The 26,558-nt window shown below is 35.0% G+C and overlaps 1 protein-coding gene across 2 annotated transcripts; it reads left to right on the top strand.

The window, feature by feature from the left end:
- The first annotated feature begins 1,435 nt into the window (after positions 1–1,435).
- On the top strand, positions 1,436–17,758 carry LOC21395546 (protein SUPPRESSOR OF npr1-1, CONSTITUTIVE 1). Of its 2 annotated transcripts, XR_002903026.1 has the most exons (7): positions 1,436–2,029; positions 12,971–14,072; positions 14,212–14,517; positions 14,608–15,375; positions 15,656–16,247; positions 17,274–17,459; positions 17,619–17,758. XR_002903026.1 is itself a non-coding variant. In XM_024171697.1 (6 exons), the coding sequence occupies exons 1-6, from the start codon at positions 1,479–1,481 to the stop codon at positions 17,303–17,305; spliced, it is 3,351 nt and encodes a 1,116-aa protein (XP_024027465.1). In that variant the 5' UTR covers positions 1,436–1,478; the 3' UTR covers positions 17,306–17,758. The 2 variants fall into 2 exon arrangements, 1 of the variants encoding a protein (XP_024027465.1); XM_024171697.1 differs by having other exon boundaries at positions 17,274–17,758.
- The last annotated feature ends 8,800 nt before the right edge of the window (positions 17,759–26,558 follow it).

A 26,558-nucleotide genomic window follows, 5' to 3' on the forward strand; every position in this document is an offset into this window, starting at 1 on the left:
AAAGACGTTCGGGATAATTTGCTTAGTCATCTTTATTCTGCTTTACATGAACGAAAGAAAATAGAAACCTTTAAAGATGATGTCGACATTGTACGTGGAGATAAAATTAAAGAAAAAAAATATTTGAAGTATTGGAAAAAAATATAATTTTAAAGTTATTGTTAGGGTTAGTTTTCAAATTAATAAAGGTGTGAATGAGTATTAAATGGTCGTGTTTAAAAGAGAGGTGTTCAAGTGAAAAAATGTGTGCCATTAATAGAACCAGCCTTGAGCTTACCCATTTTTATTGAAGAAATTAATTTGACTATATCCACTTTCACTGAAGAATTAATTCTACTATAATAGTTCCAGAGCTTCATAAAATTTAGTTTAAGCCCCGAAGTTTGGGATTGAATACCTAAGTCCGTGAAAGTAAGCTTCACAAATTTAGTTCTTAGCCCCAAATTTTTGGATATTGAATACTTTGGTCCTTGAAAGTAATTTATGGCCCCGTCGTTTCACGAATTTGAGGTGAGAATTTAAGTTGAAAAGTGAATTTATGTGAAAAAAACATTGTAATAAAAATTTTAATTTATGGCCTCGTTCGCTTCGCGGATTCGAGTTTTCAATTTTAGCTGAAATGTGACATTTTCTGAGAGCTTTTAATTGTAGAAACTTAAAACTGAAAACTCGAGTCGGTGAAATGAACGGCGCCGAAGACATAGGCCTCGTTTAGTTCTCCAATTTGAGTTTTTATTTCAAGCCGAGACTAGATTTTTGTGAGAGCTTTTTACTCTAATAAAAAAGTTTGAATTAAAGCATTTTACTGTAGCAAACTGGAATTAAAAATTTGAATTGGAAAACTGAACTAGGTCATAGGGTATGTAATTTATGCTATCGCTGTATACTGAAAGTTCTGTAACAATTTCCTATCACATTTAAGTGATAATTAATTTTCCTGAGATACCAAATCAGACACATTTTTTATGCATAAAAAGCCAAAATCGTAGATGTACAGATCGATGCACATTGTTCGGTGAGGTGACAATATTGACTTCTTACTTAGTGCAGGTGACAATATTGAATTTAGTGCATAATTTTTTAACAAATAACTGTGGTTCCATAGAAGACGACATTGACTTCTATAGAAGACGACATTGTTTTGAATAAGTCCATGCATGCACGAATCCTGGATCGTATTGCATTTTGATAAATAATTGTGGTGCGTTAAATAAACGGAATCGCTTACATGGAAACTTCGCGCCATTTGAGAAAGAGTTTATATATTACAACTTAAAGCCTTATTTACGGTTTAAATATTCCAACTTAAAGAGTTTATTTACTCGTTTCCACCCTATAGTACTTGCACTAATTTTGTATCAATCTATATCATCTCTTGATTTTTTTCATTCTGCATATATAATATGTAGTGAAGAGTATATCTATATATATATATGTGTGTGTGTGTGTATCCTCTTGATTAGTAGATTTTCTGGGGGATGAATATGGCTGCCGGCCAGGGTGCCGCTCCTGCCATTTCCACCTCCAAATCTTTTGATGTCTTTCTAAGTTTTAGCGGTAAAGACGTTCGGGATAATTTGCTAAGTCATCTTTATTCTGCTTTACATGAGCGAAAGAAAATAGAAACCTTTAAAGATGATGTCGACATTGTACGTGGAGATAAAATTAAAGAAAGTCTCGACAAAGCAATACAGGAATCAAAGTTTTTTGTAGTCATTTTCTCAGAAAATTATGCTTCTTCGAGTTGGTGCTTGAATGAACTCGTACATATGATCCAATCATGCGCTTCAGACGACATTGAGCGTCGCATTTTACCTGTTTTTCACGGCGTATCTGTAACCACTGTGCGGAATCAAGAAGGTATTTATAAAACCAAATTTTCTGAGCTTGAAAAACGTTTCAAGGAGAAGATGAAGGATGAAATCCAAGAAGGTAAGTTGGAAGAAGCTTGGATGAGGCAACAAAAGAATTGGAAAGAGGCTTTGACTTCAGTTGCTGATATAGCTGGGTATTCAACAAACACCATCAGGTAAGTTCGGTCTATAACTATCTTATTTTGAATTTCTGCTGAACGACTGCCTTCATATGATCCCTAAGACTCACTTTTATATTGCAAGAATATATATGAGATATATACATATCGATGTACATATTTACATGTCAATTTGTGTACCTTTTCAAAATGTATTTATGACTTACTGCCTATATATATGCTTGAAATGTTCCTATCAGGATATATATGGGAAAATTTCATTTTGATCCCTGTGTTATATCAAAATGTGAGTTTGGTACCCTCAATTTTTAATAATTTTATGCCAATACTTCGATATTCTAAAAATCTTCTTTTAGTACTTTAGGGCAGTTTTTTGAGACACAAAAAGATAAAATTATTCTTATTATTAAATCTACAAAAAGACTTTTTAAAAACCTACAATCAAGATTTTTACTTTATGTTTGCGGCATAATAATTTTAGATGTTTCTTTGTAGGTCTAAAATTTTTTAAAAAGTTTTTTTATTTTTAATAATAAGAGTAATTTTGTCTTTTTGTGTCCCAAAAAACTGCCCTAAGATACCAAAAGAAGATTTTCTAAAAGATTAAGATACCGGCATGAAATTATTAAAAGCAGAGAGTACCAAACTCATATTTTAATACAACACAGAGTACCAAAATGAAAATTTTCCTATATATGTTATATATGTAAGTGTATTACTCGGCTCTTTTTTATGGCTTTATTTTATCCTTCAGATTCAATTTCAGGAATCCAACTAGTTGACATTCATTTAGCTGCATGTGTACAGGCTTTATTTTATCTAAAGCCATATAGTTATTAAATCCAACTAGTTTACTTACTAAAAATAGCAAGAAGCACTACAACACAGAAGGGATATACCTCAGTTTTAAAACATACAATGTTGATCAAGGAAGGAACACGAATGCAACGGGCGTCGTAAGTTGTGAGTTGGTCAAACACTACAAGAAACAAGTCGTCCAAAAAAACTGGGAGGTCATTGCTATAGCTCATTTGGTTACGACATGTCGTCTTTAAATAATTGTCACTAAAAAGTTTTTATCGACCACAACGTGTCGTTGCTAAAGGTTATATATGATGATCCGTAACTTTCGGCCATCATTTCTACGTTCATACTTAACATTACCCATCTTCTACTACTTTCTAATTATAATCTCTTAAAAATTCAGGCTATTTTTTTTTTCAACAGGAGTAAAATTGATTCTAATACTCTTTGTGGAATAAATCTTTGTTCGGTGATTTTTATAAAATAAAAACATCAAAAGTTACTATCCCGAAAACATTTTCAATTTTTCTTTTAAAACTTTGATCTTGTCCTCCCTATTCGTGGACATGTATTTAACTTGTCATTCGCATATCATTACGATTCATACGTCTTAATGCTGTAGCATTTTTTGCTATGCATTCCTTCAATGCTATACCATTTAGATACATTAATCATATCTTGTCACTTGAGGTTGCTATGCATAGCCTCACTATCTCATAAACTTAACTTTCGTTACATAACTCATCTATATTCATAAAACATTATTTACTTTATACACATAAAGCTCAGCAGCGTTTTCAAAACACGTGATGCATACACTATCCACTTGCCCAAACTCCACTGCTACATCCTCTCTGCATGCCCAGCAACAAGTTTCAGGGAGTCGGTGCCTTACCCGAGCTTCCTACAATACGAACAAAATTAATGAGCTTGTGCTCAGCAAGTAATAATAGGTCATAATAAATGCAATAATTATGCATACCCATATATGCATTCTTGTCACATATCCTAAGACACTCTGTACTTCTAAAACGTATATTGCTTATGTTCTTCTTCTTTCATCACATACTTTGTTCAGCTTTCGTCTCATTTTAGTCGTTCACATTATATTCTCATCTTCTGAATGACATGCATATTGTGTTTTTCTTGCTTTTCATTCTTCTTTACGAATACCGTACACTTATATAGAACGACTTCATTTTTTCATTTTCTTGTCTTTTATTTCTTATGGGCCATATCCGGTTGTATCATAGCGCGCATAACCAGTGAGGAGTGGGGTAGCTAACCAATCCAACTCAGTCACAGTTTCATTTCTTTCATAATCATAATAACCATTCCTTTGAAGGTTGGTACATGTAGGATGTTTGCTTTCTTACCGTTGTCAATTTTCTCATTAAAACGGTAATTTTAGTTAAATCTTATGACTTTGCTCATTTTTGAGCAATTTGTCATTAGATTAACTTTTCATTAAAGTTTAACGTTTTCTCTTAATTTGACCTTGACTTAACATCGATACTTACTGAAGTTTTAACTAATGTTGCGTCCTTTGTCTCATTTGATGCTTTCTGACTTTGATCGTTAATTGATCCTATTGCATAAATTTCTGATCGTTAGATTCAAAATCTAAGATCAATAATTACATTAAAATTTAATTCAAAAATATCTACAATCCCTATGTTTGGTATGCAATCCAGAAATATTTCCTACCTTAAAAATGTGCACTAAATCGTGCACCTTCCTCAGTCATGGGCCTAATTTTCAGTTTTAGTCCAAAACTGTGAATTCCCTTTGTGTTCGGTTTCTATACATCACCGATTATCGAATCGACTTACTTTCCACATCTTAATCCCTTATTCCTCATGAAAACCGGTTTTTGTTCAAAATACTCAAACTAAATTTTGGTAGAGTTCCGCCTATTTTTCTAGGTTTCCCAAGCTAACTTTAGCTCGTTTTATCCGTTGTTTCCACCATCAAACACAATTCTCATACTTTCTCTTTCAATTACACCATCAACATCATGATGACTCTAGGGTTTCTCCATATGAAGATTTGCTAGAAACAAAAGTTCAATAACCTAGAATTTATCCTTAATTCACTAGATTTCAAGTTCCCTAACCATTACAAGCAAATCACCCTTCTAAGTAAAATTTTTTCCATGCTCTTCCTATACTTCCACGGCAGCCAAGGAAGATTAAATAAGAGAAAAAACTTGAAATCTCACCTTAGGGAATGAAGAACAAGCTTCAGTGACGCTATTCCTCGGTAATTCCGTCGATTTCCACTTAAATCACACTTTTTCTCACTTTGGTGAATTTTTTTCTTTCTTTCTCTCTTGGCTGGTCACTCTCTGTTCTTGTGCATGAAAAATGACAATTTCTCTAGTGTTTTCCCTTAATGAACCGACCATCCAAAAGTAGGGAGCAAACAATGAAAATTTTCACTTTTCTAAGGACCATTTTGCAAGAAAAGTCAATTTTTTTTTCCTTCTCCATTAAGCTTTGGCCGGCCACCTCTCCATGTCACTTTCCACATGTCAAAATCTCCTCCATCCATTCTTTTGTTACTTTTAATCTCAACCATTGATAATTTAATAATTATCCTATTTTGGTTAACTCAATTTCCTATCCAGTGGGCATTTTATCCACGTTTTTCGGACAGTTGGTCAACTTAGTCAACTTTGACAATTCTTGACTAACTTTTTGAGGGCGCTGTTTTGGTCGACTCTTGGTCAACAAATTTTGACTCAGTCCACTTAAATCAGTCGAAACTCCAATTTACGTGATTCAGAATTCCGACCCCTTTTTTCGTCCATTTTTCGTTCCGATTGTTTCTAAAACTCTAAAATTGATGTCTTTCAACTCTTTTCCATTTCTTAACCTTAATATTCACGTGTTTATCCACTTGTGGGTTTAACACAACGTTCGATAGTTCTTTCTTAAGCATAGTTTGAAAATCCGTAACTATGTTGTAGTTTAGAAATTTTTGATTTTTAACTTATAACTTGTTATTTAGTACTATTATCAACAAGTACTTGTCATAAAAATATTCATATTGATAATTCAAAGGATTTCAGGAAATTTTATTGTATACAATAATTCTGATAAATTTTCCTGTCATGACAATCACCCCTCTTTAAAAATTTTCGTCCTAAAAAATTAGAACAAATGGGGGTACCTCTTTCTCATTTCATCTTCATGTTCCCACGTTGCTCCTTCCGCTTTTTGATTCCTCCACAGTATTTTTACAAGTGGAATACATCGATTCCGAAGATGCGTCTCTTCTCGTGCAAGAATCTGCGCCAGTTGTTCCTCATAAGTCATGTCTTCGTGAATCTGAATCGGTTCATGTTCTATAACATGGGATGGATCGGGTATATACTTTTTTAACATCGAGACGTGGAATTCATCATGTGTTGTAACTAGTTCCGGCGGTAAAGCTAATCGATAGGCTACTTTCCTTATTCGTTTTAGAATTTACAAAGGTCCTAGATACCTTGGGCTCAATTTGCCTTTCTTGCTAAAACATATAACACCTTTCATGGGTGCGATCTTCAAGAAAACTGAATCCCCTTCACTAGACTCCAAGGGTCTTCTATGCCTATCAGCATAACTTTTCTGACGGTCATGTGCCATCTTCATCCTTTAATGGATTTTTTGGATAGATTCAACCACCTCTTGAATGAATTCTATCTTATGTAATTGCTTCTCCCTGGTTTCATACCAATAAATGGGAGATCTGCACTTTCTTTCTGCATTTTCTTTCGTATAAAGCTTCATATGGTGGCATACCGATTGAAGCTTGATAACTTGTTGTTATACAAGAATTCAATCAATGACAGTTTCTTATTCCATGTTCCTTTAAAATCCATCACACATGCTCTAAGCATATCTTCCAAAGTTTGGATGGTATGTTCTGATTGTCCATCAGTCTGAGGATGAAAAGTTGTGCTAAATCTTAATTCTGAGCCTATGGCTTCTTCTACACTCTTCCAAAATGTTGAGGTAAAGCGGCTATCCTGATTTGAGACAATGGATAAAGGTATTCCATGCAGTCTTACTATGTTGGTGATGCACAACTCTGCTAACTTTTTAAGGGTATACGTCACTTTTATAGGTACAAAATGAGCAGATGTAGTCAATCTATCAACAATTACCCATATTACATAATAACCTTCACTTGTTTTGGGTAATCCTACCACAAAATCCATGGCTATATGCTCCCATTTCTATTCTGAAACATCTAAAGGTTGTAGCTCTCCAGCTAGATGTTTATGCTCAGCTTTAATCCTTTGACGTGTTAAGTAACGGCTAACATAGTCCACGATGTCATTCTTCATATTCCTACACCAAAAGTGTTGTTTTAGATCTTGATACATCTTAGTCGCTCCTGGACATATCGAATATGGGGTATTATGAGCTTCAGAAAGAATTTGACTCTTAAGATTTTCATCTTTTGAAACACAAATCCTTCCTCAAAATCTGAGTATACCCTTATCAGAGACTTTGAATTCTATCTCGTTTCCTTCCTCGGCTTCCTTTCAATACTTGTCAAGAGTAGAATCTTAACGCTGAGCTTCTGCTAGCTTGTCAAAAATAGATGGTTGTATCTGCAGAGCGGCTATCTTGCCCGTAATGAATGGAGATCCTTTTGTAAAGCTATTGGGAATCTATCAAATGACATATGACTTAATTCGGTAGTCTTACGACTTAAAGAATCAGCTATCCTATTGGCTTTTCTAGGGTGATAAAGGATTTCACAATCATAATCCTTTACTAATTCTAACCATCTACATTGCCTCATATTAAGTTCTTTCTGAGTGAAGAAATACTTGAGGCTTTCATGATCAATGAAAATCTCGCATTGCATACCATATAAATAATGTCTCTATATCTTTAATACAAAAACCACTGTTGCTAATTCAAGATCATAAGTAGGATAGTTTCTCTCATGAGTTTTCAATTGTCGAGACGTGTACGCAATTACCTTTCAATATTGCATCAATACCGCTTCGAGCCCTAGTTAGGAAGCATCACTGTATATGTCAAACTTTTCTCCATCCTTTGGGATAGTAAGGATTGGTGCAGTAGTTAGCTTCCGTTTCATTTCTTAAAAACTTTCCTCACACTTCTCAGTCCATTCATACTTCTTTTCTTTCCGCGTGAGGGTAGTGAGTTGTGTAGCTCGTATTGCAAAACCCTTCACAAATCTTCTGTAATATCCGGCCAAACCTAAGAAGCTACAAATCTCTATTACGTTTGTTCATACGGGTCAGTTACTAACTCCTTCTATCTTGGCTGGATCCACCGAGATTTCATCTTTTGAGACTACATGCCCCAAGAAATGAACTTCGTTGAGCCAAAATTTACACTTAGAGAATTTAGCATATAGTTGATGTCTTTTTAGAGTTTGAAGAGTAATTCTTAAGTGCTCTTCATGTTCCTTACTATTCCTTGAATAAATTAGTATGTCATCGATAAAAACAATAACAAATTTATCCAAGTATTCCTTGAAGACGCGATTCTTCAAATCCATGAAAGCTGTTGGGGCATTAGTTAGTCCAAACGGTATTACAAAAAACTTGTAGTGTCCATAACGTGTTTTGAAAGCCATCTTTGATATATCGTGCTCCTTAATCTTCAATATCAATCTTTGAGAAGATTGTTGCCCCTTTGAGTTGGTTAAATAAGTCATCGATCCTGGGCAGAGGATATTCATTCTTTATCGTGACCTTATTAAGTTCACGATAGTCAATACACATCCTTAACGAGCCATCTTTCTTCTTTACAAATAAAATAGGGGCTCCCAAGGCGAATAACTTGGTAGGATAAATCCTTTGTCCAATAATTCTTGTAGTTGCGTCTTTAATTGCTTAAGTTCTGCTAGAGCCATCCTATAAGGAGCCTTAGAAATAGGTGATGTTCTAGGTAAAAGTTTGATTTCAAACGAAATCTCACGTTCTAGTGGCAATCCTGGTAATTCTTCTGCAAAGACTTCCAGAAAATCTTGAACTATCGGCACATCTTTAGATTGCAACTTATCATTTTTAGTCGTATCCACAACATGAACTAGATATCTTTCGCAACCACTAGTAAGTAATTTCCTTGCTTCTATTGCATTAATCATTCATCTGGGGGTAGGCTTAGAGCGGTCAATGTACTAAAAAATTTCTTTCCCATCGGGTCGAAAAATCACCTTCCTATTACGGCAATCGATAGTAGCTTGATATTTTCCTAAGACATCCATTCCTAGGATGACGTCGTAGTCAATTATCTTTAATACGACTGGATCTGTGTATAGCTCCCTATTTGCTATGACTATCGGTACATGCTCTAGTCTATATTCAGACAATAGAATTTCCCCAGAAGGCAAGATAGTCCTAAATGTCTGTCCAATTCTATTCTTAGTATAACTTAATTTCTCAGTAAATCCATATGATGCAAACGAATGTGATGCATCGGAATCAAATAATGCGTATGCTGAGTGCTGAGCAATAGTAAGATGACCTATCACTACTCTTGACGTGCCAGCTTCCGCATCATTTCTCGTGTATGCCAACAATCTAGTTTTGGTATGCAACGACATGTCATCGTAATTAAAATAATAGTTTTAAAATAATACTTTTAACATGTCGTCTCTAATATTCCTTTCCATTTTAGCGATGACATGTCGTCGTAATTATATAAATTTTGTGCAATGACATGTCGTCACAAATATTTAATGCGATGACAAGTCGTTAAAAAATTTTGTTTTCTTTCAAGCGACAACATGTTGTCGCTAATACTGTAAATTTAGCAACGAAAAATGTCATCGCTAATAACCCTTTTTGTTGTAGTGGTTGCTGCTGTACATCTGTGCAAACCACTGTTGTAGATTAGGAGTTAATTGTGTGTGCTAGAACTCAGACTGTGATGCATAAGAGTAAGAACTAGAATACTTCTATCTCCGAGTGATTTTAGGTCCCACTCCCTTTTCATGACCCCTACATGACCCAAACGCATTTTCAAGAATTGCAACTTCATCGACAGTAGGGGAAGAGAAATTTTAGTTTGCACTCGTCAACCATCTAAACCAATAATAAGGAGAAAAGAAATTATTTGTGGCGACCTTCCTGAGTGGCCATTACTGAAGCTCGCATTAACATATATTTGTTGGAATTTCTAAAAATTTTGCGGAACTTATTTTTTTGAAAACTCTTATAGTAAACATAAATTTTGAATTTCTTTCTTAATGATAACAAAATATTTATACCTCAACATATTCATCTTTCAAAATATAAATATGCATGTACATACTTGATCATTAAGTCTTACTTACTTACGTACATTAACAGCCATAGCCTAATCATTTGACATATAGTTTCAGAGTCATAATTAATAAAACTATTTATCACATGAAACTATTTGTGGAAATAATTGCAAGCGGTATCTATTCTCCGATCTCTATATCGTTCGTCTACCACCTCGCCAACAGTCTATAAAGCATTAGGTGCAGGTTGCTTACCTACCGTATAAATATTCTAGAATGAGCTTTCGCTCAGCAAGTAGGAATCTCTCACAAAATAACTGTAAGTTCACATTAATAAATATGTATGAGCTAATTATGCTTAATTATGATCATGTCTTATTAAAGTCTTATTATTCGATCTTATCTTACGTACTGATGGGCTTGAGTGCTTGTACCATTTACGCACAATAATTGGGACGTGAGGGTTTGTAAGATCCCCAATGACAACGTGATTTAACTTATCACCTTTTTATCTCCCTTGCGGAGTCTTAGTTACCTCTCTCTTGGAGGTTAGTATGACACTCAACTGAGATTATTCTTATAAGTTATGCTTGACTTATTATGGTGCATGTAGCATGGTATGACATTGCATACTATAAAGCATAAACATGCATATATATCATGTGTAACATTTTATTTCAAATCTATGCATATTGTAGGCAAAATTCCTACTTACCTGTATTCCAGAGCTAGAATTCACTATCCGCTAAAACAGTCTATTCTTTTACTTGCTTATTTCTGAAAATGAACACCCATTGAAAGTGTAAGATTAACCGTCGTTTACTATTCTAATTTAGTAAACTTATAAAGGAATCTAATCCTTTACTTAATGCATTTTTTCCTTTTCTTTATTGTAGGATTGTAAAATATCATATTTAGTATAAGGATTAAATTTATTTAATACTTATAATCTTATTTTTCATAATTGCCCTTAACATACATATGCCTAGCTTAAAACTCAATTTCTGATTAATTAATTACCCAATCTAGCACCCAATCCTCCATAAATTAGGGCTTGTTTTATTGTTAAGGCCCAATTTGGCCTAGAGACTAAATAAAGACGTTCTAACTCTAGAATGTCAAAATTTAGACTTGAGCGGGGACTTTCTAAACTAATATGGGTGTTGGACGTGTATCTAATCTTCGTAATTCTAAGGGCCTCACATATTGGGCTCGTAAGTTCCCGTTTGAATGTTTCGCTCGGTAGCTATTAAGGTTTTAAAAGAAACCATTGTTTGATTTTCATAAAACCGATTGCTCATTTATTTAGTTACAAGTACTAAAATCTCATTATCAGTCCTAAATTAATTTTCCGTCAAATACCGACTTTTGAAACTATTTCACAAGTCATTTTACAGTGACCGTGAAACTATGTCTTAAAAACGGTTTTCTCATTCTGAATGGATATTTTCCTTTAAAGCGAGATCTAAAACCATAGTATTTTACTGAAATCACATCACAGGTTCTTTGATGAACTTTTTTTCAAAACCCAAAACTGTTTTAGTTTTGTTTGCTTACAACTGTGCAGTTCTATAAATCAGTGTTTTATTGCATCTTAGAGTCAGATTTTTGAAAATCTATTCTTCACCAAAATTCTTCGTCTCGTTGAGATCTAAAATTTTTGTGTTCGAAAAAAACTGAGATTAGGCCTCTAAAGGTCTCGTTTGGCTGCAAACAGTAGTTGCCAGACAGTGGCTGCCAGTTTTGAAACAGTTTTATTTTTTTTTTGGACAGCTTTATAATGTTTTGAAAAATAGCTTAAAACTTTTATTTAGAGTTAAAACTGGGCTTATTCACAGTCACGGAAAAACGTTCAAGATATCGAGAACTATAAGTTCAATCTTAGAGTAACTAAAAAATCTCGCTCTAGGATCCTCATTTTCGCGTTCAAAGTAATCAGAAAAATGTTACCTATAACCAAAATAAAAAAAACTTAAACCAAACATAAACTTACTACATACCACTAATCAACTAACCTCAAAACACACCAAAACTATCATAAAACTCACACATCCTTACTCGCGTAATATTTTGGACTTTTTTAGTCTTGAAATCATTTATAGACTATATAAGTTCTAAACTTAACTTTCTCTGCATTATATCTTGAGAATGACATTGTCACCGACGGTGTCAACTTCCGAGCTCATATTGTATCCTTATACTAAAAACCATTATCCTCATTACTTCAACCTATCTGTTCGGCAATTAAGAATTTTTCTTAAATGTCAGAGCGTTTCTCAGTACGCTGCTAATATCGTACTGTGCTTGGAGCTTCTTGAAATTAAGATTCTCAAATAATATACGGACTGAAAATTCTTTTGCCTTAAATCGCGGCGAGAATTTATCGAACGAATTTAGTTGCAAATAAAACATGAACTTAACATAAAATTTGCTACATAATTTTGAAATACTGATATTAATTTTATAAATCATTCAGTCACAAAATATAACATGATATTCTCCAGGAAAATCCGTAACTTAAATGCATAAATTATATTATTTAATTTTGAGAGTTTCTCGGTCGTTACATTATTAGTCAACAAAAATAAAATAGTTATACAATAAAAACATATATTTAAGGAGGTGAAAAAAACATACTCACACATATGTGGCATCAGCAGCCTCGTTCGCCCAACCCTTACCCTGGTGAAAATGTTTTTTTTTTTTTTTTTTTTTAAAGTGAAAGTACGACTCAATATTATGATGATACGAAAATAATTTTCCCTTTAAATAAATAAATAGGTAACGAAAGAAAAATATCAAAATATTTAATTAATTATGATCCACAAAATGCTTTAAAATAGGATCATCGAGTGTTGTAATAGTTGTGTCATTGAGGTCTATATCCTTACTAGTTAACTAAAACTTTGTCCCCTCCGTATTTGTCAGGGTTGAGTCTCAACTAGTTGACCGAATTGTCAAAGATGTTGAAAAGAAAATGAATGTTAAGTTGCTAAGTGATGAGTTAAAGGGCTTGATTGGGATTGATTCACGCATCAAAGCAATCCAAGGGTTATTAAGCAAGTGTTACTCAGATGTACGCATCATAGGCGTCTGGGGTGCTAGTGGTATGGGTAAGACGGCTCTTGCTAATGTGTTGTTCCACCAACTTTTTCCGCAATTTAAAAACAGGTACTTCTTACAGAATGTAAGGGAAGAATTGAGAAATCAAACATGTTCTACTCTACGAAGAATGCTTTTTGCCAGACTATTCGAGGAAGATGATAGAAGTATTGAATTGTGGACAGAGACTCTCAAGCAAAGGGCTCTTAAAACAAATGTCCTTATTGTTCTTGATGATCTTAGTAGTTCAACACAATTTGATGACATACTATTAAGGAACTGTATACAGTTTGGCAAGGAAAGTATAATTCTTGTAACAACTACAGATTTGCAAGTGCTTAAGAGTATTAAAGGTTGTGAGAAGTACAGGCTTAAGGGACTAAACAAAGATGAATCTCGTGAACTCTTTTGCTCGTATGCTTTTCCCAATGGCATCTGCCCTCCCGGTTGGAAAAACCTGTCAGAAAAGGCGGTTAAATTAGCTGGTGGTAGAGGGAATCCGTTTGCTCTTAAAGTTTTGGGTTCCCATCTTCGCTTCAAGAGCAAGGGAGAATTGAAAAGGGACTTGCCTAACCTAAAAATGACTTCCTTTCAAGAAGTTAAAGACATTCTTAAAAAAGGTTATGATTACTTAGATGATGTGGGAAAAGAAATATTTCTTGATATTGCTTGTTTCTTCAAAGGCGAAGAAAGAGATTATGTTGAAAGCCTGCTAGATGGTTGTCATACCTTCTCGTCTCACGGAGGAATAGATGATCTGATTAATAAGTCTCGCATACAAATTAAACAACACAACAGGCTTTGGATGGATGGTTTGACACAAGAAATGGGTCAAGAAATTGTCCGCGACAAATCAAGGGAGGATCTTGGGAGACGTTGTAGGTTATGGGATGCAGAGGAAATATGCGAAGTACTAGAGAATAATAGAGTAAGTGCCAAATATATACTTTAATTACTTGTTTTGAAATATTACATGAGCTTCAAAGAAAAAGATCTATATTCTGTAGTTTCTATTGGATATATATGTCATGTACTTGATTATGATTCTTTTTTTGTTCAATGACTAGGGAACAGAAGCAATTGGAGGCATATTCCTAAATGTGACTGAGATTAAGGATTCATTACGCTTGCGTTCTGATGTCTTCTCAAAGATGACTGGCCTACGACTTCTGAAGATTTATAATCCCCACTCCATAAGAGATTGCAAAGTAATCGTTTCTCAAGAAGGTCTTGAATCGCTTCCCGAGTCCCTTGTTTATTTCCATTGGCACGGATGCCCTTTAAAATGTTTGCCATCAAATTTTACTGCTAAGAATCTTGTTGAACTTAGCATACCCTATAGCCAGGTTGAGGATCTTTGGAATGAAAACCAGGTATTGTTTATTCATATATCATTGAATTGTGTTCAAGATTCATGAAAATTAGTTGTTAATTTCACTCATTTTTGTTTTTAATTGTTACAGAATCTTGGAAAGTTAAAAAGGATCGACCTTCGTTATTCTGAGCACTTGATTCGAGCTCCAGATTTTTCAAGCGCTTCAAATCTTGAGAGCATAAATCTTGAATGTTGTAAAAGTTTGCTTGAATTGCCTCTAGATGAAAAGCTAGTCAAGCTTACTTCTTTGAATCTTAATGGTTGCTCGTCTCTTCAAAATCTTTCAGTGCTTCCATGGAATATAACATGCTTACACATAAAGAATTGCACAAAGCTTCAGAGTATTCCGACCAGCATATTCGACCTGAAGTCTCTTACTAAGCTTGATCTCTTCGGCTGCTCAAATTTGAAGAACTTCCCAGAAATCTTAACGCCTATGCCATGTTTAATAGATCTTATCCTAGATCGAACGGCTATTAACTTTCTACCACCATCGATTCGAAAGTTAATTGCCCTTGAAACTTTAAGCCTGAATTTTTGTGAAAACCTTGAGTTTCTCCCTGAAAGTATTTCTTGTATATACTCTCTTCAAAATCTTAGCCTTCGCTGCTGTCCAAACATTAAATATTTACCGTCACTGCCACCATCTCTAGCAAGCGTTGATGCACGCGGCTGCACGGCACTGCAGAGAGTGTCCAGTTCAAAAGTGAATACAAAAGGTTGGGATTACAAACCTCAAAATATTGGGACATTCATATTCTATAATTGCCTTAACCTTCATCGTGACGCACAGAAGAACATAATGGCAGATGCACTACTTAGAATCAAACACATCGCAAATGTAACCTCAGAATATGTATGTTCTCTATTTCTCGATCTCTTGAGAATATATATCTCTTGTTTTGGTCCTCTATTTCGCTCTATTAAGAGTGCAAATCTCTTTCTTAAATAATTGGAGTCCTATACATGTTGATTGATGAATTAAAACTCTTGAGCAGTTTTTGGGAAAATTATTAAAATCTTTTTCCTACAGTAGAATTGACCAAAAGAAAAAATATGGTCATATTGTCCTATATCATAAATATGATTTTCTTTTCTGCCAAGAAGAAAAATAACAACAACATTCATAAATGCAGGAAGGAGATCCAGATATGACTGAAATTTGTTGGCCAGGAAATGAAATTCCAAAGTGGTTAAACCATCAATCAGAGGAGTCTTCAGTAAACGTAACACTTGCATCCAATCATCTTGAAGACACCTTCCTCGGTTTTATTTTCTGCATTGTTGTCGAATTTGAGCGCTGCAATCTTGATGAAGATTTCAAAATTCGTTGTGAAGCCCCATGTGTATCCCCTAATGGATTTGCAGCGACATGGAGTCATACTTGGACTTGGCATTGGAATGATAGGAATGAACGTGCCCGCGGATGTGTAGACTCTCCTCATGTGTTCCTATTTTATGACAACGGGCGCCAAATACGGTCTAATCTCGGAGCAGGAAATGATGCGAGTTCATCCTCTTCAGCTTCTAATGCCGAAAATGTTCCAGTAAAATTTGAATTCCAACTTAGAGATTGCAAAGGTCTTGATCCTAGCAATTGCCATGTGAAGAGATGCGGGATCCGGCTTCTGTATGCTGGGGAACCAATGCAAATGATAGAGAACTCTGAAGAGAACAATGAAAGAAAATCAAATTTCGGCTGCTTGCACCTTTGTTCACCAATTTTAGGTACTTATAAACTTCTCCCATTTCATTGTTTGTGAGTGTTTCTATAAGCTATTATTGGTATATTTACCCCAAAAAAAAAAACAAAAAAAACAAAAAAAAAAGCACTTACACTGGATTTTTATCTCTCAACGTGCATAGAACATTGTTAGACATCCCATGTTATCCAAAGCATAGTAAATGAGTTGCCCAAAAAATGGTAGATAAGTTGAGTTCTTTGTCACTACCTTCTTATTGAATACTATTAAATCAATGAAATTAAAAATTTAGGGACCAAAGTATTATGTTCATAGTTTAGGGACTAATAGTACTAATAATCCTTTAAGATTAATTCTATTAATTTCTTCTGATTTTAGGATAATTGGACAACTCTTTTAGATTCTATTAAAAAAAAAAGAACTCTTTTAGATTCTGCAGAACTGAGAATAGCTCAGAAAGTGTTCTAGTAAAACGTTATTGATGCTGGAATGAGCTATTGCAATTTTTATTGTTCTCACCAACTATAATCCCAACTATTTTGTACCAACTTATGTAGCATGGAAATGTAGTTACTTATTATTAATTTACATGACAATCTTTTAAACAACTACTAATAAAAGAATGACAACTCACATGACACATAAGTTGGTATATATAAAAAAAAAAAAATAGAATTAGCTTTGTCCCTAGTACTATTCACTTTTGTTTGACATTTTTTTTCCATGTTATATATGGTCCTCTTACTTAATTGTGAACTGCAACTAAATTCAATTTCTACCTTCCTTCAAATTGTTATTTAGTTAGTTAGTGAATGATTTTAGTTTATTCCGAAGACAACTGATCTCCTTCAATATAAGTGTTACTAAATTGGTACTTTAGTACTCAAATTTTCAGGAAAAGAAAAGGCTACAAATTCATAAGGGTTTCAAAATGGGACATGAATAAAAATACTGTATTAACTTCTGAAAAAAAAAATATGAAATTTTTACAGAAATTAAAGAAATGTACCCTGAGAACAATATATTTAAGGATTTGCTCTATGACATGCAGAGTTTTGTGAGTCTTTTTGGCTAGCGAAATAGGTATGGTACTTCACTGTGGGAGTCTCAAAAGAAAAATGGGAGAAATTTAAACGACAGCTCGTAGGAAATGGTCAGAACACAGAATTCCCTGGAGATGATGTAACTTGGGGAGTTGAAGAAAAGGATTATCTGCAGCTCTTCTTGCGGTGTCGCGGTGGGATCGTCGTATTCATAATTTCATACTTCTAATTAGTGTACTATAATATTTATTTGTACGTTTAGATTATTGCTTTTTACTAATTCCCATATTCCAATTTTAATTGTCGAAGACTAAGGGTGAGTCTCTATCAATTTCTTTCTTTTGCTCGTTCAGCCGGTGTTCTTGTAGTACGCGTCGGAGCTTTTGGAGTGTTTTGGAGAGCGAAGGAATGTGGTGGTCCGTCAAGGCAAAGAGTTTTTTAGCACCCAAAAAAAAAAAAACAAATGCTCTGCAGAGAGTTTGATATTATTAAGGCACCGTTTATTTCACAAATTCGAGTTTTCAATTTCGGTTTCATTACAGTTCATAAAAAGTCACATCTAACTTTTCTACTACATTGAAAATTCTCACATAAAATCACATCTCAACTTCAATTGAAAACTCGAATCCGCAAACTGAACGGGCCTAAGTGTTTAAGTCTTCTATTTATGTCCTGGTGCAGTGTGGCAGGCCACTCTGTCAGGTTGGCTCAAGTGCAATTCAGTTCTCTCAGTTTGGTTCGGTGATTGTGGGTATTATACGTGACTGTCAAGTTGTGGTGGTAGAGAAATTTGCTTTTTGTGCTGTTGATTTTGAAGTGCGGCGGGTAATGCGATGGCGGTGAAGGAGGCTTTCACGGAGCAAGTTTCATGGTTGTTTGTAAAATTGATGCGTCTTGGGTGGTAAGGCTTTCGTCTGGTGTTGTTGACAAGTGCAGGTGGGAGCGGCATTCGAACAAAGAGAAATGTTGATAGCTTGGCTGGGAAGTTCTTTGCGCGTAAGTTGTTCGCTACTAGGACCGTGAACTTTGCTGGCCATAATCTAGCGAAGTGGGCACGCTTTTCTGCTTTTTTTTTTTTTTGTTTTTGTTTTTGTTTTTGGTTATTTTTTCTTTGAAAATAATGAGAGCCCCATTAGAGACCTGATTGAGAATATATCTAGAGAATTATTTTGGAGAATTTAAGGTCACATTTTTATTTTTAGGTTTTTATTTAGGATTATTGGTGAAGGTATTTTTAAAGCTATAGGGAGAAGAAGAAAAAGATTTGGAGATGAAGCCCCATTAGGTGAAGGTATTTAGGAATATTGAATTTTAATCTTTTTAAAGAAGATGCATTTGAGGGAAAAAATATTGATTTGGCCAATTACAAAAATATTGTAAAAATTTATTTTCAATATAATAAGGACTATATGAATAAAAAATTAGTAGGTACACATATGAAAAAAAAAAATTAATAGGAGCAAGTGGGAAAAGAGTTATTTAGAAAAACATATAAAGGATTAAAATTATAGAAGAACCTTCGATAAAAAGGGAACAAAAAAAAAAAGAAGGGTCATATGAGTTATTTTAATAGGAGCGAAGCATGAAAAAGAAAGTATTCTAAATAATTACACATTAAAGGAATTAAGCTGTATAAAAGTATTTAGTAAAGAGAGAAAAAACGTGGAAAAACCGAAAGGAAGTTAGACATTTTGAAAAAGAAAAGAACAATAAGGAAAAAAAAAAGTAGAAAAGAAAAAAATAAGATAAGATAGCATAAGATATTAAACATTATAAGATGTAAGGTAAAGTGCATTGAATGAAAAAAGAAAAAGATTTTAATGAGAACAAATCTAATTAGGAAAATATATGGACAAAAAACAAGAAGTTTAAATAGCACATATTTGTAGAAGAAATAGTGGAGCAATTAAGAAGACTATGAATTTACAAAGACCATATCTAACAAAAATATTTTACATGATTGTAAAAACAAAATTCAAGTATAGACAAATTTGTGGAAATTATTATAATAGAAACAAAATAAAAGAAAAATAGTTACAATGACTACATTTAACAAAATAATATTTAAGAAGATTTAAAAAACATTAAGTATTCAAAATTATTACAAATAGATATAAATTAAAAGAAAAAGTATTTTGATGTATTGTAGTTTAAAGTATAAGGTTTTCAAGGGCTAAAACGCAAAGAAGAAGATAATAAAAAATTAAAAATTAGAAAAGTTAAGGCACTAGAAGACAAAATAATTTGACCAAGTTTCTGAATAGTGAAAAGAGTATGTCTACGGTCCGTCCATCACTGTTGGACGGACGGATTCGCCCGCTAATTGTGGGCCACTCATTAAAATTTGTTCGGTCAGATTTCACTGGTGGGTAATTGCACAGGTGTAAGAAGTATCCGATTGCTAAAAAATTTATTTCTTTATTTTCTTTCCGGTTGAGGGATGAGGTTGGGGCTAAACGCTGGTCGTTTTAAATAAACAGAGCAGGCTTAAGGATATTGGAAACTCTACTTGAGATCCATGGTAGGGCATAGATGGGAAAAGACGGTCGTCGCAGCAACAGGGATGTTCTCAGAGAAATGTTCACGATTTCACCGAGAATTTAAATAGACATTTGGTTCATAGATTCATAATTATTTTTAATTTACGTATATTTTTTATAAGAAAAAATACTGTAGCGAATCACGAATCATAATTCATTCGAATCATGGCACGAGTCCACCAACCAAATGCACTCTAAATGGAGCAGGTAAGCTGAAGTGGATTTCGGCTCCTGTATTCGAATCTAAAGCGTGAGGTGCGTTCGTGCTGGGATTTAATGTGAGCAGACGCCAAAGGCGACGTGCACGAAATTTCGAAGGCCCAGAGCACACGTCCTTGTTTGGGAGGCTTCTTCAAGTAAGCATAAGCATCGTTTAATCTTCCTTGTGTTAATAACAACTATTAGAGTATGAATTTATGGAAATTGCTTGGATTTCTTTTCCAGACCCTAGGTATCGAAACAACAAACAATATTTGGGTTGTTGCTAAATTTAATGGCGGAATGATGAAATCTGTTGTCATAGTAATATTTCCACTATTGTACGAGTTAAGTAGCGGTTAATTGTGTTATTGTGTTTATGGACAGTGAAACCCAATTCGATTTGCTGGACGTAGGACTTGAATGTTTGTCGTGTTAAAGTGATAAGTAGGTGCAGAACCAAAGCATAATGGTAGAAACAGACCCGAAGATGCATGGGGAAGGCAACAGCTGAACTGGAAGATGGAGATGTGCTCTATGCAAGGGACATGCACACAACAAGGCTATTTGCCATCTCAGAACCGATAGAGGCCGAAATAAGAGTTCTGGCGGGCCTTCAAAACAAGCTCGTGGTGGAGAATTTGTTGTTGATGCTGATGTCAAAATGATGATCCCTATAGTACATCCCAGACAAGAACATGCTGACACTTCTTGCCCACAACTCCACAACATGGGTTCACCTAATTGGTGCAACAAAACCGCGACTTTGATCTCCAATTACCTTGCCAACAACATCGATTCTCCGGGTCTTGGTCCACATTAAAGGTGGCAAACAATTCTATTGCTTTGCTATTTCTCAACTATATGCCTTTCACTATGTTTACGAATAATTGGCTTCCTGTTTGCCATTCGCGATTAGTAACACTAACTTACTATTTTCATAACATGGATGACATTAATATTCTCGTGACTTGTATGACATTAATATTTGCGTATCTTGGTACCGGTTTGAGTCTTTTAACACTTCATAAGACAATATGAATAATACAGAAACGTAAAATAAAAGAACACGAGAGAAATGGTATCGCGGTTTGGTAACAACCTACTCCGCGGGGCCATGCCCAAATGATGAACAATCCTCTAAGAACTCTTTTACAATTCAATTGGACTTAATCTACCCAAGACTCACTCTCTAAGAAGACGCTTATGAACTTGCAATTTCTCAATGGACTTGTACAGCGAGATCCCCTCGACTTTTTAACATTAGAATCCCTCCAACTAAGTTCTTCTCTCAAAAACACTCAAATCATCTCTCTTGAATATAAGTGCTCACCACTCACACAACCCAGCAAAACTAATCAAAAGGTGTACAGAGATACAAGAGACTCTTTGAACAAATAAGCAAAAATGATAACAGCTTGACGACCTCTTCAATTAATTCGCTGAACCAAATCTGTTGCAGATCCTTGTTGCAACAAAAACTGTAACATAGCTGTCAAGGTCGACTTTCTCAAAATCAGTCCGAATCAATCTGCTTTAATTCTGAAACCTTTCCGAAATTGATATATGAACCTGGACACTTTTTTAGGAGACAGAGGAAGATCATCCAGCTATGAAAACTCAATCAAATATCAATCAAATCACCAATGAACAATTACCATCTTAGGATCAATAGTTGACTTTTCAAAAATAGTAACTGGATTAAGATTCCAGATTCTTACAGAAACCTTCCATAAAGAGCTTACCAGCTGCACATCTATTCTTAAACACAATCAACCAGCCAATCATTCCCAAAATAATATCATTCATAAAACGATTAGAATCAATACAGAATTTGGGAAACAAATCCCAACAATCTCCCCCTTTGGCATTGTTTTGGCAAAACTAAAAATGAAAACTGAAACAAAATAACTTTTGTAAAGTCAGAAGCAAATTGTCTCCAAGAAAAACTCCGCCTGAACTAAAACATCATAGACTACCTACTCCCCCTTCTTGACAAAAATAAGGCAAAATAAAACTGCTGTCGCAGAAAGTGTTGCAACACCTGATGGAACACTCTGTGCAACACTTTCCTGCATATCACGTCACAATTCATTGATTTTTGCAAATCGCTCCCCCTGAATCCTCTACGAGTCTTACTCTCACTGAATATGATTGTCTCCCATGCATATTGCTTTTATCACCTATCAAAAGCTTGAAGTGACCATTACCACAGTACTCAGAGTTAGTAGTACATGTTTTAAAAGAAGTGTAAGCCCCATGACACCTTAAATCAGATTTTCTTACCCACACACGTCTAGGAAATTTATTTTGCATATCAATCTTCACTTTAGGTGTCCTTCTTATGAATGCGGTATTTGGTGGATTAATGATCATACCTCTTTCTAAAGCATTCAAGTATTTGTAACACCTAGGTCTAATGTGGCCAGGCAAATTACAATAGTGACAGATTGGAACAAACCTGTCTGTTGCTTGTCTTGTTACAACAGGCTTCGCAACAAACTTCTTGTTTGATCTTACCCGAGCTTTCTTAAAGGACTACATCATATTACTGGTGGCTCCTTTCACAAAGACAGTCTTCCCAGAAATTTCTTGACCCTTGTAGCCAAGCCCTGAATGATCACCACAAGTTTTTTATTGTGAGAGTAAGTGATCCAATTTTGTTGTGCCCGAGTTTAGCATCCTTAAATTCTTCTCGGTCGGCTCCATTTCGAGTTTGGTCTCAGCAACCTCTCTCTGATGCTTTGTTGTCAAGATTTAATTTGTTGCAGCCTTCTTCAACTCATCTCTTTGCTTTGTTAAGATAGCAACTTCATCTTCAAGCGATTTATTTCGTTTGCAAACAACAAGCCATTTGATGTACATCTTCTTATAAGCCTCCTGAATCTTCCCAAGACTTAGGTCATCATCGTCACTGTCATCTTCAGTTTCATCCTCGAAATCTATATCATTAACAACTCCACCAGAGGTTGTTGGAAACGCTGTTGCAATAGACTCTGCAACAACATTATTAGTGCAAAATAAATTTTTATCCGTGAATTCGTTTCTTACAGTGAATGCCACATAATTACTGGTGTGATCATCTGCATTCTCTTGACTTTCATCCGAATCATCACTCTATGTAGACGCCATGGAAGCATTGTTTCTCTTCTTGAGAGTGTTTGCACACTCCGCTTGAACATGTCCGAATCCTTCACATTCTCGGCATTTTATTCTCTTATTTCGTTTCTTCTCTTCAAACCATTGAGAATTAAAACTCTTCTTTGGAGAATTTTTGTTCTTTAAATTCTCTCCAAATCTCCCTTTCTCTTTGATCGTTCTCAGTATTTAATTGAAGTTTTTGGTGAGTAAAGTAAGAGACTCACTCAAGTCCTCATCTTCGTCGGTCCCATCTTTGGTGGACATATCATCATAATCTGCTTGAAGAGCAATTCCTCTACTTTTCTTTTTATCCTTAAAGTTCATCTCAAAGGTTTGAAGATTACCTATGAGTTCATCAAGTCTCATCTTCTACACGTTTTTTGCTTCCTCGATAGCTGTCACTTTGTAAGCAAAACGTGTTGGAAGTGACCTCAAGGTCTTTTTCACCAATTTGGTGTCAAAATATTTTTCTCCAAAGGTGAAAGCTCACAAAGCTTTGAGTTGAAATCGGCAATACACTCATCTTCCTCCATACGCTAATGCTCAAAACGGGTAGTGAGGATTTGAAGTTTTGAAGACTTCACAACATCCGTACCTTCATGTGCAGTTTGAAAAATATCTCACGCTTTTTTAGCGGACTCACATGTGGAAATCAATTTGAATTGATTAACATCCAAAGCATTGAAAATGGCATTCAATGATTTTGAATTACTGTTTGCTAGCTTGTCCATCGTTGGACCATTCCTTTTCTCGCTTGGAAACGGTATTACCTTTATCATCTTTAGTTGTTGGATGAGTCCATCCAGTTAAGACAGATCGCTATGCCTTCTCATCAATAGCTTTAATGAAAGCTTTCATGTGAGCCTTCCAATAGGGGTAATTGACACCTTCCAGAAACGGTGGTTTGTTCACAAATCCTCCTTCTCTCATGATATCCATTCCTGCAAAATCAACCAGTACACCAGGACCCCACCGAAATACATGTCAGTAACCCGCTCTGATACCAATTGTTCATACTGATTTGAGTCTTTTAACAGTTTATAAGACAATATGAATAATGCAAAAACGTAAAATAAAAGAACACGAGAGAAATGGTATCGCGGTTCAGTAAAAACCTACTCTACGGGGCCACGCCCAGATGATGAACAGTCCTCGAAAAACTTTTTTACAATTCAATTGAACTTAATCTACTCGAGACTCCCTCTCTAATAAGATGCCTATGAACTTGCAATTTCCCAATGGACTTGTACAGCGAGGTCACCTCGACTTTTTAATATTGGAATCCCTCCAACTAAGTTCTTCTCTCAAAAACACTCAAATCATCTCTCTTGAATACAAGTGCTTACCTCTCACACAACCCAGCAAAACTAATCAAAAGGTGTACAGAGATACAAGAGACTCTTTGAATAAAGAAGCAAAAATGATACCAGCTTGACGACCTCTTCAATTAATTCGTTGAACCAAATCTGTTGCAGATCCTTGTTGCAAGAATAACTGCAACATAGCTGTCAAGGTCGACTTTCTCAAAACTAGTCCGAATCAATCTGCTTTAATTCCGAAACCTTTCTGAAACTGATATTTGAACCTGGACACTTTCTTAGGAGACAGAGGAAAATCATCCAGCTATGAAAACTCAATCAAATATCAATCAAATCACCAATTAACAATTACCATCTTAGGATCAATAGTTGACTTTTTAAAAACAGTAACTGGATTAAGTTTCCATATTCTTACAGAAACCTTCCATAAAGAGTTTGCCAGTTGCATATATGTTCTTAAACACAATCAACTAGCCAATCATTCCTAAAATAATGTCAATCATAAAACAATTAGAATCAATACAGAATTTGGGAAACAAATCCCAACAATTTCCCCCTTTGGCATTGTTTTGGCAAAAATAAAAATGGAAACTGAAACAAAATAACTTTTGTAAAGTCAGAAGCAAATTGTCTCTAAGAAAAACTCCACCTGAACTAAAACATCATAGACTGCCTACTCCCCCTTTTTGACAAAAATAAGCCTAAATAAAACTGCTGTCACAGAAAGTGTCGCAACACCTGATGGAACACTCTGTGTAACACTTTTCTGCATATCACGTTCCAATTCATTGATTTCTACAAATCGCTCCCCCTGAATCCTCTACGAGTCTTACTCCCCCTGAATATGATTGTCTCCCATGCCTATTGCTTTTATCACCTATCAAAAGCTTGAAGTAACCATTACCATAGTACTCAGAGTTAGTAGTATATGCTTTAAAAGAAGTGTAAGCCCCATGACACCTTAAATCAGATTTCCTTACCCACACACGTCTAGGAAATTTATTTTGCATATCAATCTTCGCTTTAGGTGTCCTTCTTATGAATGCGGTATTTGGTGGATTAATGATCATACCTCTTTTTTAAGCATTCAAGTATTTGTAACATCTTGGTTTAATGTGGCCAGGCAAATTACAATAGTGACAGATTGGAACAAACCTATCTGATGCTTGTCTTGTTACAACAGGCTTTGCAACAAACTTCTTGTCTAATCTTACCCGAGCTTTCTTAACGGACTGCATCATAGTACTGGTGGCTCCGTTCACAAAGATAGTCTTCCCAGAAATTTCTTGACCCTTGTAGCCAAGGCCTGAATGATCACCACAAGTTTTTGTTGTGAGAATAAGTGATCCAATTTTGTTGTGCCCGAGTTTAGCATCCTTAAATTCTTCTCAGTCGGCTCCATTTCGAGTGTGGTCTCAGCAAGCTTTCTCTAATGCTTTGTTGTCAAGATTTAATTTCTTCCAGCCTTCTTCAACTCAGCACTTTACTTTGTTAAGATAACAACTTCATCGTCAAGCAATTTATTTCATTTGCAAACAATAAGCCATTTGATGTACATCTTTTTATAAGCCTTCTGAATCTTCCCAAGACTTAGGTCATCATCGTCAATATCATCTTCAGTTTCATCCTCAAAATCTGTATCATCAACAACTCCACCAGAGGTTGTTGCAGACGTTGTTGCAACAGACTCTGCAACAACATTATTAGTGGAAAATTAATTTTTATCCGTGAATTCGTTTCTTACAGTGACAGCCACATAATTGCTGGTGTGATCATCTGCATCCTTTGGACTTTCATCTGAATCATCACTCTATGTAGACGCCATGGAAGCATTGTTTCTCTTCTTGAGAGTGTTTGCACACTCTGCTTGAACATGTCCGAATCCTTCACATTCTCGACATTTTATTCCCTTATTTCTTTTCTTCTCTTCAAACTGTTGAGAATTAAAATTCTTCTTTGGAGAATTTTTGTTCTTTGAATTCTCTCCAAATCTCCCTTTCTCTTTGATCTTTCTCAGTATTTAATTGATGTTTTTGGTGAGTAAAGAGATTCACTTAAGTCCTCATCTTCGTCGGTCCCATCCTTGGTGGACATC

The sequence above is a fragment of the Morus notabilis genome, unplaced genomic scaffold (genome assembly GCF_000414095.1).
Source record: "Morus notabilis unplaced genomic scaffold, ASM41409v2 Scaffold14, whole genome shotgun sequence".
NCBI classification, from domain to species: Eukaryota; Viridiplantae; Streptophyta; class Magnoliopsida; order Rosales; family Moraceae; genus Morus; species Morus notabilis.

Bases quoted from the DNA above. Each gene is read 5' to 3' on its own strand.
- LOC21395546 (XM_024171697.1), top strand. From the start codon at position 1,479: ATGAATATGGCTGCCGGCCAGGGTGCCGCTCCTGCCATTTCCACCTCC. The intron at 15,376-15,655 runs GTATGTTCTCTA...TCATAAATGCAG, and splicing joins CAAATGTAACCTCAGAATAT to GAAGGAGATCCAGATATGAC. The intron at 16,248-17,273 runs GTACTTATAAAC...TATGACATGCAG, and splicing joins CCTTTGTTCACCAATTTTAG to AGTTTTGTGAGTCTTTTTGG.